This window comes from Diceros bicornis, chromosome 4, assembly GCF_020826845.1.
Source record: "Diceros bicornis minor isolate mBicDic1 chromosome 4, mDicBic1.mat.cur, whole genome shotgun sequence".
NCBI lineage: Eukaryota > Metazoa > Chordata > Mammalia > Perissodactyla > Rhinocerotidae > Diceros > Diceros bicornis.
The window spans coordinates 87,601,509-87,617,554 of record NC_080743.1 but is presented as its reverse complement, the minus strand read 5'-3'; the positions used below and the strand labels follow the sequence as shown (position 1 = coordinate 87,617,554).

Sequence of the window (16,046 nt, the reverse complement as noted above, 5' to 3'; positions counted from 1 at the left end):
GAAATTCTGATATTGATATAATTAGCATAGCCTTACCTTTTCTTCTGCCTGTAATATGTGCTCCCTTAATACCGCATAAGGTTTCTCCTGGATCCTGTATTGGTGATTATGATGGGAAAGCATGTGTCTAGAGGGCATTATGAGACCCTGCTGATGGTTCATTCATTGGAAATTGGCTCTCTGGTGCTGTAGGAATGATTTAAGAAAATTACTCCATGTAAGATGGTTGAACAGTTCATGAAGGAAATAACTTTTCCCTCCTTTATTTTGAAAGGCATTAATTCTGCTTAAAATAGTATTCTTATACCTCCAAAGTTGGAATTAAGTTAACTAGCACCAGAGTGGATCATAGTATTCTATAATCCCACCTAAAGTCCTCTAGAGGTTGGTATGTTGTTGTTTTGGCAACACTCCAAGCCTGTCACTCCTTTCTTAAAGAAATAGTGAATGTGGGTAGCATACTTTAGATGTCTGATTCCATTGGTCTGATCTTAAAGTTAGGTGTATATAAGGAGCAAGATAATATAGAGGAGCACCAGGACTTGGAGGTAGCCACCATCTTACTCCTTGTACCACTTAAATCTTGCTGTTTATGATGCTAACTAATAGCTCTTTAGAGTTAGCGCACTGTCTATGTCTGCGTGACCTTAGAATTCTCTCATTGTGTTTTAGCAAGGTAAAGGGCATTTACTGATTGCTATTTAGATGAACATTAGATTTAGTGATTCCATATGTTCTATATCTTTTATCATAACTTATTTGGGAATGAGACAGAATGACCCTAGGGACTTAATCATATATAGAACTAGAATTAGTGTCATTTTGAACACAATAACAAAAATACCTTTTAAGATTTTCCTGAGATCTGTGTATGGACTGAGAGTTTATCATAACACACTCTAGGTATTATGTTATGTGTGTATGTTCTTTGGGAATATTCAGGGGATTTTGCTTTGATTTTCGTGTGTATATGTGTAGTTTTATACCTTTACTTTTTGCCTCAGGATTGGTGGAACTCCACATCATACTCCAACTATTACAGGACCTGGAATGTGGTGGTCCATGACTGGCTGTATTACTATGCTTACAAGGACTTTCTCTGGGTAAGCAGCAGGATTTGGTTGATGTTGTTCAAGAAATGGAGATTCCTTTCTAGAAAGTATTAGTATTGTGCAGCTGGAAGAAGTTATGCTTGGTTGTCTTCAATTCTCTTGTGAGCCATTTATGTCTAAGAAACCTTCTGCTTTGAATGGTATTCCTTAGAGACCAGTATGTACAGTTACTAGGTCTGATACCATCCTTTTGCTCTGGATTTTATTTTACATGATTACAAAGTAAGAATGCATGGAGGTATTTGGAGGAGTTGAAATGATCCACCAATAATGGATTATTTCTTAATCTTATTGCTAACAAATAATTTCCCTCTAGCTCTTCATTTGTTTTTTGTTTTTGTTCCTTTGTTTGTTAAAAGTGGAGAAACACTTATGTTTAGATTTACATCTCCAATTGGTGATATATGTCTTTGAAACGTTCTTTAGAGCAGAATGTATTTAGACTGATGAAGTGTAATCTTGAATCTCCTGGTTTATTAATGCTGGTCTCTGGATTGCACATTTTAATTGTTGAGTAAGGACTGTATTTGGCTGAGTGGCAGCATGTTGTGGTACAGTTACTACTCTATTGCCTTTTCTTTCATTTATAAGTGTAGTTTCAGTTATGGATGAGGCAAGTCCCTTCTTTCTAAAACTTAGTTTTGTGACCTGTAAAAATAGAGAGGATAGGGCCAGCCCCGGTGGCCTAGTGGTTAAGTTCAGCACACTCTGCTTCGGCGGCCTGGGTTCAGTTCCCAGGTGCAGACGTACACCACCCATCAGTTGCCATGCTGTGGTGGCAGCCCACATACAAAACAGAGGAAGACTGGCAACAGACGTTAGCTTAGGATGAATCTTCCTCAAGCGAAAAGAGGAAGATTGGCGACAGTTGTTAGCTCACGGCGACTCTTCCTCAGCAAAAAAAAAAAAAAAAAAAGGAGAGGATGCTTGTCCTAACATACAGTGTCACTCTAAAGGTTGAGATTTGATGTGTCCGTTTATATATGAAAACAATGTTTTGTCAACCATAGTGACTTACAAATGTAAGTTATTAATGTTTTTGAAAATATTCCCAGATCTTTCAACTAATGGTTTTGAAAATGCCTCATTTTAGTAAGATAAGGATTTTTAAGCATAGATGTTTTTTGTAATTATTTTTATGCATTTGGATTGATCCGTGGAATAGACTTGGAAAATCAAATATAAATAATTAAATAGATGCCTTTAGCATGTGATAATTGTGTCTTATATAGTTCATGCTCAATTACTTACTTTTTTAATATTTTCCTTTACCCTAGTTTTTCACAAAGAAGTTCAAATCACTTGCCATGTTAGCTGTCTTTGCTGTGTCTGCTGTAGTGCACGAGTATGCGTTGGCTGTTTGCTTGAGCTTTTTCTATCCAGTGCTCTTCGTGCTTTTCATATTCTTTGGAAGTAAGTATCACTTGGCATGCCTTGAGTACTGAGTATTATGCCAAAAGAGAAATTTAGAGAATAAAGTATAAAATCAGTGTAGAAAACTAGATAGTAAATAGTAATGCCATTTCAAGACAGTGTTTGGTTATCAGATTTTGAGTAATTATACACAACTCTGTTTCAAGTTGGTTACACTTTGAAGTAAGGAAATGAACTAAATAACCTCTTGAAGACTATTGATAATACTGATTTGGTAGGTCATGAAAACTATAAACAACTTCCTCATTCTTCTTTTTTTTTGTGTGAGAAAGATCAGCCCTGAGCTAACATCTGTTGCCAGTCCTCCTCTTTTTGCTGAGGAAGACTGGCCCTGGGCTAACATCTGTGCCCATCTTCCTCCATTTTATATGGGACACTGCCACAGCATGGCTTGACAAGCGGTGCATTGGTGCGCGCCCTGGATCCGAACCCCCAGCCGCCGGAGTGGTGCGCACGCACTTAACCGCTACGCCACTGGGCCGGCACCAACAACTTTCTCATTCTTAAATTGTCAGTGTTCACTCTCTGAAAAAAAAAAACTGACACTTTTTTGGGTGGGTGGAGAGGGACAAGTTAGAATATGAATGATTCCATGAAATATTTTTTCACCTATTTAGAATACTATCTGATTTCTAATTAATCACTGATTAATAAATTTCAACACTGAAGCCTCATTTTTATTTATAGGATCAGTGGCCAGAATAAAACATTTATGTACACAGTTGATGCTCATTGTGATAATTAAAGGATTACAGCAGATCGGAGGCCACTCACGTCCTGATAGATTATGTTTTGATGACTATATATTTTTTGTTATCCTAACTTCAGTGGCTTTCAACTTCATTGTCAATGATAGTCGGAAAACGCCAATTTGGAATGTTTTGATGTGGACTTCCCTTTTTGCGGGCCATGCAGTCATGCTATGCTTTTATTCTCAAGAGTGGTATGCACGTCAGCACTGTCCTCTAAAAAATGTGAGTCCACAGCCAGGCGGGAGTGGAAAAGTAACCTATTAGTCCCCTGCTTGTGGGGGTTGGTGGGCAATATTAAGAGGAAGGAGAGTAGTGGAGATTATGATGAATTAATGTTAAGGGGAGCGCAATAATGGAGTAAAAGCATTAACTTATTATCTGATCTTACTGCACTATCCTTGAAATTTTTCTTTTCTCTGATTTTCTTCACATTGAACTCCCCTAGTTCTTGGTTCTCTTCTCTTTTCTTTCCTCTTTTACTGCTTTTTCTGTAGCTCCTTCTAAGTCACTTCCTGTGTCTTGAAAATGTAGACGTTCTCCAGGGTTTTCCCAATGACATGTGTATCCCCCACCTAAATGTATATATCTTTTACCTCTTCCTTCCCAAAGTAATAAACTCTTTGTAAAAATGTCTAGCTGCACGCCTGTGCCTAGGATCCCATTTCCCTTGATTCTTTTGTTGTTGTGGTTGATTTCTTTTTTGTAATTATGTAAGTCTCCCTCTTAGAGCTTAACTTCTAGCTGCCCGTAGATAAGTCCCAAATATTGAGGAGCTGCCTTCTTGAAATATCTGCCTGGGTATTTCTCACAGGCACCTGTAACGGAAGATGCCAACAATCAAATTAATCAGTTTCTCTCCCAAAGCTTCTCCTACCGTCTCTCCTGTTTTTGTTATGCTGCCCTAACTAGCGCTCCCCCTTATCTCCTGTTAGTCCTCTTTGTGCCTCTGAGTGAACTGCTCTGGACTCTGTCTCCGTTATGCTGCTCTTCACACTCAGATTCCATCTTTCAGATTTTATTTTATCAAAATCCAATTTGGATGGAACATCTCCCATGAAGTTTTTTCAAATTCTTGCTCCCATCTCTTTCCTATTTCTGAACTTTCATAGTAGTTCAGTGATTTTAAACCTTGTATTATAGTAATTTGTATATATATTTTATCATCCTTAACCACCATTTAGATTTCAGGCTACTCAAAGTAGGGCTGTGCTACAATATAATGCAAGATCCAGAAAGAGGGAGTGCCTATTTGGAATTTGGTCAGAAGTCCATATAATCATGTAGAGTTTACTGGACTTGAAAAGCTTCATGTAAAGCTTCTAAATTGAATAAATCTGTGCTGTAGATAAAAATAATGAACATCCTTTGAATTAGTGAGCTGTTTATAGCTTAAAGGTTACTGACAATGCTGGGAGGCATTTTGGAGATGTATAATATATGAGATTAACGCCCCCTATCCACTCCCACACCTCATACACACAGTGCACACAAGTAAACTGTTCTTTCATTTTTTTTCCACCTTGAAGGCCACATTTCTGGATTATATCCAGCCACGTTCCTGGACTTGTCGTTACGTGTTTTAGAAGCTTGGACTTTGTTTCCTTCGTTGACACTGAAGATTGGGTATTCTCCCTGATTTGGGGCCGGCATCTGTTTCCAGCTGTTACTGAAGTTATCTGTATTATTTGGACCACTCTAGGCTTCACAGGTGGCTCCCTCTTTTCCTAAGTCACCTGGAGCTGGGCTGTTGGAAGTTTACTGGAAACTTGTACACTTAAGCCAGACTCGTTTTTTTCCTTTTTGGGAGAAGGGAGACCTATAGCTGACATAATGACAGATTTTTGCTGGATCCTATCGGCTTAAGCCTCAGAAATTATATCTGTTTTGTTTGTTGACTCTTATCTGATTAGAGACTAAACATCGTGTTTATTTGGCCACTGAATTAGCCAAAACACTTATGAAGAAATCATTTAAATACCTCTGGGTTAGAAATGTTTTCATGCACACGGTTGGAATGTGTACTAATTAACCATGCGATTGGGAAAGAAAAAATAATGTGGAACGTTTTGCTATTTCTAGTAGAAAGGAAATACTGTTTTCCAAAGAGAATCTTCCTATATATCCTAATTTGTATTTTTTTGAAAAAAGTTCAGTTCTACTCAATTTTCACCTTGTTTTTGCTATACAGTGTAGGTCATGATTTCTGTGAAGCAAAATTATACCTTTCACCTTGAATTCTTCAGTTTGCATCCATAATATTATATATTGAGAGGAACAGAAGTAGGAAGGAAAAAAGAAAGAAATGGCACAGGACAAAGAAAAATATTTCTTCTTATAACTTCCAAAGTAATTTTTAAAAAAGACTTGCAGAGTCAATCATGTATTTAAATTATTTTATCATGGAATTTATATGGAAAATAACTTTTTTGTTTAAACTTTAAGGTAATAACTTCTTTTAAGTTATTTAGAAGTATCCTTTAGTACAGTTATTTTATTGTCTAATAAATACTGACGAATTATTTTGCAGACTAGTAAGTCTGTAACATAAATATTGATCACCGCCGTTAATATTAAAGTGATTATTAAAGATCCAGATGCTGGCTTCTGCATTTGCTCAATTATTATACTTTTAATGGTAGTGTACTTTAGGTGAAACAATATGTCATCATTTTCAAGAAAATATACTCTATTATGTGATGTTCCCATGTTATAAGATGCCCATTGCTAATACGGTGTGGTATGTAGGAATTATTTTATTTATATGTATGAGGTTTGATGATGTCTGTAACGATTGAGCTTCAGAAGGGATATCGGAGACCGTGTAGTTCCACTTTCCACCCAAAGAAGTGAGACTTATGAATTACCCAAAAGATTACGGTTATTTGGAGCAGCCTGACTTGAGAGGCTATCTTGGTTTTCTAACAGTCATGCTGCTATCCAGAAAGTTATGGGAAATCTTTTTCGAATTGTTTTAAAATCAGTTTGAGTTTGATAAGAAGGTGAGTAGAGTTTCTTCATAGTCACCACTTAATTTGTACCGTGAGTACCCAGCCTAGTCACCTGTTTTCTTCCCTATACCTTTGATCCAGATGAGTTGAGGCAGTTTTCAAACATCAAATCCAACTCCAACGGACAAAAGTGCACCTCAAAGGAGGTAATTTTTTAAAAGGTATTCCACATATTCCCAAGCAGTAATTATCTGTATGGTGGTATTATAATTTAATGGAACTGTAACCTCCAAACAAGACTGCTTTAATATAGCTTGTAATTTCTGGCATTTTTATTAAAAATTAAAATGAGTCAGTCACTTGAATTTATAACTACATTTTAAACGTAAGGAGGGAACTGACAAAAACAGACTGGTCTAAGACTTGGTTATGAATAAGCCAATCTGTTGAAGCGAGAGAGTGGAACTCTTAAGTCTGTATTTCTGTTAAGTACTGTAAATGTGCCCTCTTATTGAGAGGACTTTGTTGCTCTGTACTGATTCTGAATACTGTATTTGTTGGACTGAACGAGGCTATTTAAAAAAAAAAAACTCTCATCTTCCGTTTATTAGTGATTTTTTTCTGACCAAGATTTAGTGACAACAAATAGTATGTGTATAACTAGAGACTCTTTAGAATGATAAAACTATCCTAAGAAATTTTAAGAAACACTTACAGGAATAGCCACTTTCTCTGAAAGAAACTAGTTTGATAGCCATGATCTTATTCCTAGCTGCTTTTAGCAAAAGTCTTTTCTTAAAACCACTACCTACATTCTTTAAACAAATAAATTAAAACTAAAACTTCTTGCTAATGTGTTTCAGGAAGATTTATTGATTTTTTTTTTTTAAATCTTTTGCTAATAGGAGTGAAAATTATTTTCAGTTATAGGATGGTACTATTTTCCTTCTGAAAACTAATGAGTTTAAAATTTCTTTCCTGTAAGAAGTATTAATGATAGTAACCATTACTAAATTTGTTAGATGCTTTTCTTCACAGTCTTGGGTAGTGAAGGAAAATGTTTTTTTGTTTGTTTGTTTTTGGTGGTTTAATCTGCAATTGCCTAGGTAGAGTTGCTTGCCTCATGTTAGAATTTAGTTAGAAAATTGAGGCTGCTTTTAGTCTGTTGGTAACTGCAACATTCGGAAGGAAAAGGAGTGGGGGAATGTTTTTTCCTTTTTCAGTAGTTGCAGGGTATAAGTGGGTGATATTGGTGGTTAAGAAAGTGTAGTGTGTAAATATTCTATACTTGCAAACACAGATTATGTTGTAGAAGTAATTCATTTAGTATAGGCAGTTTTCATCATAATTTTAAAATTATACTTGCCTGAAAAATGGAATCCTGAAGTCTATAGAAAACAGAACATTGCGTGTTTAAAAGTTGGTCATGTGGGCTACATAGCCTAAAAAGGTATAATTTATGAATTGTTGAAGTCTTTTATGTGAAAAGATATCTTTGTTTTGTATGGCCATAAGTAATTTTGAATAAAGTTGTTTTGTATGGGGAAAAACAGTGAAGATAAACTGATATTAACTATAGTAACTAGGTGGCCTGATGTAGTGCACTAGTTTAAACATTTGTTTTAGTTATGAAACCATTCTAAAAAATAAATTGTTAAACATAAGCCCAACATGTAAAACAGGTAAAATACATCTGCTTCTGGTTGAGATAGGGATGGGGGGCTGGAGCCCTTCCCATTTGGTACACCCATTTTCTCCTGCCCCAGAATACCCAGTTTGAAAACCACCAGTGCAGAAAAAAGAGGATGTATGGACTTTTGATTAAGATAGCCCCATACTCACTCGCAGTGTGACCTTGGGCAAAGTTGCTTAATTTATCAGAGCCACAGTTTTCCTCATCTGTAAAATGGGGGTAATAATAACTACCTCATAGGGTTGTTACAAAGCTCTAGCCCTGGCAGAAATAGGGCCTCCTTATTTTCTTACCCTCCATAAATTCTAATCCTAAATCATTATTATCTCATTGGAATTGTTTAAAAATGTGAATGTTTCAAATGCTGCACGCTCCCAAGAATATATGCTTTTCTGTTAAATAGACTCTCAGGATGATGTGAATGGGCATTGTACCCTGATGGATCTAGTGGGCTCTCCCATAATGGAATTGACAAGAATTGAACAAGATTGTTAAAGGCATTCATGCATGTTTCCACCTCTGCAAAATTACTTTCAGATTTATCCATTTATTAGCATTAGGGTAAGGTGGCAAGCTTCTAAAAAGAAATGCCCTTCTACTTTTACCTAGATGTTTAAGTTAAGTGTTTAGAACTAGTGTGTATACTGTTTACTGAAGTTTTAGAATTTATGGAGAGGAAGGAAACTAATGAGGCCTTACTTCTGCCAGTGCAAAGAATGCTTATAGTCTTAGAAGGCAGAATAAATTTCTCAATGGAAGATAGTTACTAAAGTTTAAGTGACTTTCTTACTAATCTTGTGCAAAATTTCATGTAACTTAAGTAGTTTATATAATACAGTTTTATATATATGTATGTGTATGTATATATTTACTGTCAGAGAAAGATCTGTCTTGGACATGGTTTCACATATCTTATCTCTAGGCTTTATGTTTATGGCTCACAAATAGAAGGAACTGGGACATAAATGTTTTGAGGAACAAAATGAATATTATTAGTGAAGCTTACATAAGTATTTGATTAGTTTCTAACATCACTAAAGTTTCTGTCAGGTAATAGAGTGTTGGAACCCAGTTTATAAAGGAGATATAATAGGGCTACTCTGGCTCAAACACGGTGAGTGGAGCCCTTCTTGCTTGGTCCGCCCATGCTCTTTCCCACCCTAAGTTTAATGCCCAAGATGAAAATCAATAAATAATGATAAAATTGATAGGCTTTAGGTTAGTAGAACAGCTATACAATCTATATAATCTACTAAATCCTTAATAAATTGTTTCCTTTTTTTTTTGGTAAAGTATAAAGACTTTATTATTTTTTTTGTGAGGAAGATCTGCCCTGAGCTAACATCCATGCCAATCCTCCTTTGTTTTGCTGAGGAAGACTGGCCCTCGGCTAACGTCCGTGCCTATCTTCCTCCACTTTATATGGGATGCTGCCACAGCATGGCTTGCCAAGCGGTGCGTCGGTGCACGCCTGGGATCCGAACCCCGGGCTACCAGCAGCGGAGCACACGCACTTAACCGCTACGCCACGGGCCTGGTCCCCAGTATAAAGACTTTAATAGCTAATGTGGATTTGAGAAAAAGGGTTAATTTCAGAAGTGAAGTAGTTTTTAAAAAATGTAAAACTGCCTCTGTACTGCTTTTTTCTACATGCTTTCTTCCTTATTTCTACACTATTACATTCACATTTTTGCTGTCAGTATGCCCTTCCCAACGGAGTGCTAAGCTTCACCATGCTTTGTGGTGTTCTTTTGTTTGTCTTAATGAAGTGGTAGGTGTACTTTCTCTTTGTTTTAAACAACTTCGAAACATGAGGCAGTTCCAGCACCCAGTTGTTTACAGATACAGTTTGAATTCCCATGTGCAAATGTGCCAATTGTTGGGTGGGAAGAGAGCTCAAGCCACAGCCAAGGCTCTGCCACTGGACCTGTGCAGCAGCTTCCTTCCTGTGTCTATACCTTTCCAGCTTGTGCATTAAACCCACAGTATTCTGGGAGCAGTAGAAGGATGGTGGAAATCTGAAGTTGATTTAAAGATGTAATATCTATAATTAAAGATGTCTTTTCTAATTCATTCTTGTTTGCTTTTTTCCAGATTTCCTATTCCCTCTTCTCCCCCAAATCCTTGGTTTTCTAATCAGTGGTACTGTCATTTTGTTTAGTATGCAGTGTATTAGCATTAAGTTCAAAAGTTTTAAACTTTAAAAAGTATACTAACACCAAAAATGGCAAAATACTGCATATGTGAAGATGTGGTAAATAAATTTATTTGGAGAAAACCTAGTCTCTGTTTTATTTTTTTGTGTGAGGAAGACTAGCCCTGAGCTAACATCCATTGTCAATCCTCCTCTTTTTGTTGAGGAAGACTGGCCCTGGGCTAACATCCATGCCCATCTTCCTCTGCTTTTATATGGGCCCCCACCACGCATGGCTTGACAAGTGGTGCATCGGTGTGCGCCCGGGATCCAAACGCGGGCTGCCAGCAGCAGAGCGCGCGTACTTACCTGCTAACGCCACAGGGCCGGCGCCTCCATCACCTGTTTTGATGGTTGCCAGTCCTTAAGGGGAACTATATGTGTGCTGTATGAGTGCTATATGTGTGTATTTTCTTTATTTTTTTATGTGTGTATTTTAATTCTTGGAAAAATTTAGAGAAAATTTAGGGTGATGGGAGATAGGGCTAAAGGCTAAAATGCTCAGACATCCAAGGTGTCTGACTACGAGAATTAAAAGTGGCCATAGAGATTGTGTTGTTTTTATTTTCGACACTTTGCTTATATATGTCATTGGTATTATTGTAACCCCTGGCCCTCTAGGACCAGTTCAACTGATCCCATTTTATCAACAGAGTAATTAAGAGTGGTTTTTCAGGAACTGAGACCCCTCCTCCAGTTCAAACCAGTTGAGACCACCAACCCATCAACTGGGCCTGCGCAAATGCCCAATAAGTGACCTTTTTGATGTCAAAGGGCTGAAAACTTCACCCTCAGAGCATACTAACACCACCATTTTGTGAACATGTGTTCCACGAAGAGGCATGAAGCTTGACTACACTTGCAGATCATCAATTACCTCACTTCTCCTTACCTCCAATCATCTATCGCCACACTTCAGACTGCCCTGCCCTTCATCTCATAAATTTTGCTCCAAGCCCTAGATCAGAGAGACAGATCTGAGAGCTGATGCCTCCTGTCTCCTTGCAGATAAATCTAGCAATAAAGCTGAATTCTTTTCCCAAAAGCTGATGCTGTAATAATTGGCTTTTTTAATGTGCTTTGGGTAGCAGAACCCCATTTTTGTGCAGTAACATTACCTAGGAAAACAGAAACCAGAAACTTAAGACTATCAACACAGAAGCAATGGAACTGTCCAGTTGATTTTCAAACATCATGTATTGAAGGTGTTTGTGCCAGGCACTGTGCTTGGTACTAAGGAGTATGTCAATTGAACAAGATAAGTTTTTTTTCCCTCTTGAAATCTATTTTCTGTACTAGAGGCATCTAGACGCTGGGATTCCACCAGCATTATTTGGCATTAAGGCTCCATCTGAGTACAAAATGATCCCTGGTGGAGGTGAAGAGCCGGGTCTCAGCTCCTCAGTGCTAATGTGTTTATCACATTCTTTCCTGAGAACAGGTATTTAAGCAAGAAGACTCAACAATTTTCCTTGGGTTGGCTCCGTCTGAAATGCAGTCTTCTTCCCTGCCTCCAGCCAAAAAAGTTCTCGACCTGGGAGACCTGGGAAGGCCTTCCGCGTGCTCGGGGTGGGGAAGGGGGCCGGTGCTTAAGTGTCCAAGGAAGACTTGATCAAGATGTCAAGGACGGGCAGCATCCAAAATAAAGCCTCTCCCTCTGAATTTGGCTTTTAGAAAAGTATGCAAAACAACCAAGTAGGATAGAGCGATGGAAAATACTCTTAATGGATTCTTGCTCAAATCCGGCGGCGCCTGCCGTCGAGAGCCAGGGAGGTCGTCCCCGAGGGAGGGGGAGAGCGACCCCGGCCACCGCCAGCGCCTGCGCACTGGGCCCTGCCTGCGGGCGAGAGTCCCGGGATCAAGACCCTTTCGGACTCCGTGAGAACAGCCCGATTAAACATGTTTATTCTGTAGTGCTACTGAACCTATACTGTTGGGATTGTTTCTTAGCTGTCTCCCTCCTTCGCCGGCACCGCCGAAGGCAGCCCCGATTGAGGGTTGCTAGGGCTCGGGGTTCTGGGTTTCCATGACGACACGCAGGCTTTCCGGAAAAAGGCAAGGCGACAAGATGTCTGGCGGGAAACACAATTTGTGGGTATGAGGTGCAAAAGTCCGTTTCCCATCACTCCTGAGGCAGAAACGGCGCGAACTCTGCGCGACCCCGAGTCCGTGGAGCTGGCGTGCGCGAGGGCGCTGCTTGTGGGGGAGGCCGGGGCCCCGAGCCGACCCGTCTGGAGCGAGGGGCGCCCTCCGGGGGGTGCCGCCGGTTGGGGGCGTGGGCCGAGCGTGTCCTTCCCGGCCTGCGCCCAGACCCTGACCCACGGGCTGCTTAGTCGCGTAAGATGACCTGAGAGAACACTGAGGTCTCCCCAAAGAAGGAAAACCCAGGCGAGATGAATTGTCGACTCTGATCCTAACATAAGCACTTAACGAGTCTCATTTTTCTGTCTGCAGGACAGTGTGGCAGCCCTGCCGGATCCCAGTACGCCGCTGATTTGTTTCTAGGTTAGCTTTCTGCAGGGATATTTCAAATTACTAAAGAGAGTGATAGGAGGCATTGTTTATTATGCCTCTCCCGAAACCGCCCTCAACATTGCTAAACTCCGCGTCAACGCCTGACGGCAAAAGATTAAAAGTCTCTGCATCCAAGGAAGAGACAGGTGAAGTCCTTCAAGGGTTCCCACAGACAGATAATCATGGCCATAGACAGAAATCACAGTCCGTTCCCTGTTTTCTTTAATCTGAGATTTCAGGATACCTTAATTAGCCTTGTTTTTCCGATACACTTGTTTCAATAAAATCAGAAGCCATTCCTTTTATAGTATTTTTGAGTCCGAGTCCTGTTTCACTACTCCACCTAAGGACTGTATTTGTAATTTTTTTTCGAATGCTGATGAGTTTTATATTGTTTTAAATTCACCCTATTTTAAATTCCAATATTAGTTATATGAAACAGTACTTTTTGATACCTGATCTCTGACTTTAAGGGACCAGTTTGTATCAAGTTTTAGGATTGACAACAGATGTTAGCTCAGGGCTAATCTTCCTCAGCGGGGGAAAAAAAAAGATTTTTATTCATAAACAGATAAATGCAGATCTGTGCTAGAATAAGAATCAGCTAGACTCATCGCTACCGCCATTATGCTAAAGCTTCCTCCAACTCATTTTCATCTTGTTTTTAGAGGAGATTGTGCTAAAGCCCTACCCAGCCTTTTTTTTCCCTGCACCTATTTCTTCTGATATTCTGACTCCATCCCAAACTTTCAAGAGGTAGAGATTTGGTAGTGTGAACTTTAGAGGTTTTGATGGTGATCAAAGCATGATACTCCTTATAGAAATTAACATGAGCCATACTATGGGAGAGGCATAGATTAGTGGAGAGTTCTCTAAGAGTGACAACCCGACTCTCCTTGACTGACTTCATAGAAGATCTTTCCCTGTATTAGCTCTGCTCCCTACCTTTATAACTCCATTGCCCTGGTCAAGCTGAGTAGAACTCTTTTTTTTTTTTTTTTTAATTGGTAACCTTGGTCTGTTACATTATATAAATTTCAGGTGTACCTCATAGAACACTCTTTGTACTGTTCTTACTCTACCACTTTGCTCAGATTATTCCACTCTCTTCATTTCCAACAATCTCAATTCTACTTTTACATTTAAACCCAATTCAGATCCCTTCTGCTCTATAAATGCCCCAATTTAATGCAATTATTCTCACCTTTGAACTTATATAGAAAATTACTAAATAATTTGACACTTTTGGTTGATTTTTTTTTTTTTCGGTGAGGAAGATTGGCCCTGAGCTAACGTCTGTTGCCAATCCTCCTCTTTTTGCTGAGGAAGATTGGCCCTGGGCCAACATCTGTGCCCATCTTCCTCTACTTTATATGTGGGACACCTGCCACAGCATGGCTTGATAAGTGGTGTGTAGGTCTAGGCCCAGGATCTGAACCTGCGAACCCCAGCCGCTGAAGCGGAGCACTTGAACTTAACTACTACGCCACTGGGCCGGCCAAAATTTGACACTTTTGAGGAGAGGAGATTTCTTTTGTGTTTTCATATCAAAGGGAAAATAGACATTCATCTTAAGGCTATCCCAGTTAATTAAGTGAAGTGAGTTTAATTTTCAATTTTGAATTTACTATAATGGAGGTTCATCTTTGTATCTGAGTGTTTGAACCCGTGTCTGATGTGTGAACAGGGCAGGCAATATGAGTTTCTTTTTCTTGACTAGATGATGTTCAGTGTTTTAAAAATTGCTACTATTCTTGGCAACCAGAAGCAATATTTCCTTGTTGGAGACATTTTGATGGGATTGATGAAGCAGCTTGAGAATCTCCAACTAACTCTCCAGAAACTACAATCAGCTTTTCTTTCCCATTACTTTCTTAGGACTTCCTGAACTAAGGGAGAAAAGAAATATGGTGGATCCGTCAAAACTCCTTCCTACTTCCCTTCAGAATGAGTTCATCCCTGAGGAAGTTCTTTTTTCTCTGACCTATGCAGCCAATGCAGGTCCTTGTCCTGAAAACTTACTGCCTCCTAAGAAAATTAAAACTCCAAGGGTGTGTATATACATATATAAAGTACTTGGGAACATTGTCTTTTCGGTATCTAGTTCATTAAGTATTTATTGAGCATATGTTATATATTCCAGATTGTCTTAAAAAATATTTTAAAATTAATTTCCTAGATTGAAAGCTAAAATGTTTTGCATGAAAGTTTCCAAGGAAATGCTTGAGTATTTCCATTAACCTGTTTTTATGTGATTTACCTAACTGATCATTACTACTTTTAGTCTGGATATTTTTCTTTCACTATTGAATTGTTCTTGTTTCATTCTTTCTCCACCTTTCTCCATTCTTGAATAAGAATTCTGCTGTCTCTTTTTTCATAGAATATCCAAATACCCTTAATATAAATACTCAGGATTAAGAATAGATTTCATTTGTCTAGAGCGCCCTCTGCTGTGTATTTGTGTTTTTGCTTTTCCCCAGCGTACTCTTCTGCGCCCTGTTGACCACGTCTGGCATCACCCTGTTCGAAGGAATAAATTCAAATACCTGATTGACCATCCCGTTTCCCTTACGGGAGCTGGAAGGTAAAGAAGGAAGATAGTGGGGTAGATAAAGATGAATAGTCATTTTCTCATTTCGTATGATTTCTTTGGGAGGGGCGGGATTGGAAAAATCATAAAATCATTGATTTTAAAGCTTGCAATATCTTTGATGAATCAGAATACAATCTCAAGAGGGCACAGGACCACCTTTTTGTGTATGATTATTGTCAGTAGGATGGCCATAGGGCTGGCTCTACCTACTTTTGGTTTGTTTAAATTTACTTTTTGCATGCCTTTGTGTACTTGTTCCCTTACTCTCCAGTTCCTTGTTGTACACTAGTAAAAGGGACAAGATCAGACAGGCAGAATGCCTTTAGTGCCTGTTTTATTTGTACATCTGAGAAGAGCTGGGTAACATAGCTTCATGATGTGGAACCTTGAAAAACAAGTTATTAATCCTAGTTTTCCTCGAAGTGAACTCTTAACTTTTACATAGTTTCAGATCAAATCAGCAAATACTATTTGTTGTTTTTATATCATTCCTAAAAATATTCTAAATGTCAGCATTTTCCCTGTGAAGATTGTGACCTGCTCATTTTCTGTGTATGGTCCATTTATTAATTTACTCCCTGCCTGCCCCTTACTGAAATATCACTTCATCTGAAAGAAATAGTTCAACTTATTAATACTTGGGGAGGTTATTTAGTATTTCTGAGTTCCATTTTCTCATTTGTAAAAAGGCAGTGATAGACTTGCTCTGTTTTGTGTACCTCTAGGGATTTGTAAAGCACAAATGAGACAATGGATGCAAGAGCACTTGTAAAGCTATACAGTGCTATTTAAGTATAAGGTGG

The 16,046-nt window shown here is 38.7% G+C and overlaps 2 protein-coding genes across 2 annotated transcripts in view; both read left to right on the top strand.

Annotated features, from left to right (window-relative positions):
* Positions 1-10,217, top strand: part of SOAT1 (sterol O-acyltransferase 1) — a 63,141-nt gene extending 52,924 nt beyond the window's left edge. The window contains exons 13-16 of the mRNA XM_058539965.1: positions 1,005-1,103; positions 2,390-2,525; positions 3,375-3,520; positions 4,825-10,217. Of these exons, the coding sequence (XP_058395948.1) occupies positions 1,005-1,103; positions 2,390-2,525; positions 3,375-3,520; positions 4,825-4,881 (438 nt within the window). The 3' untranslated portion in view covers positions 4,882-10,217. The remainder of the gene's footprint in view (positions 1-1,004; positions 1,104-2,389; positions 2,526-3,374; positions 3,521-4,824) is intronic.
* Positions 10,218-12,043: 1,826 nt separating this feature from the next.
* AXDND1 (axonemal dynein light chain domain containing 1) overlaps positions 12,044-16,046 on the top strand; it is a 105,422-nt gene continuing 101,419 nt past the window's right edge. The window contains exons 1-4 of the mRNA XM_058539964.1: positions 12,044-12,228; positions 12,588-12,793; positions 14,526-14,698; positions 15,131-15,234. Of these exons, the coding sequence (XP_058395947.1) occupies positions 12,700-12,793; positions 14,526-14,698; positions 15,131-15,234 (371 nt within the window). The 5' untranslated portion in view covers positions 12,044-12,228; positions 12,588-12,699. The remainder of the gene's footprint in view (positions 12,229-12,587; positions 12,794-14,525; positions 14,699-15,130; positions 15,235-16,046) is intronic.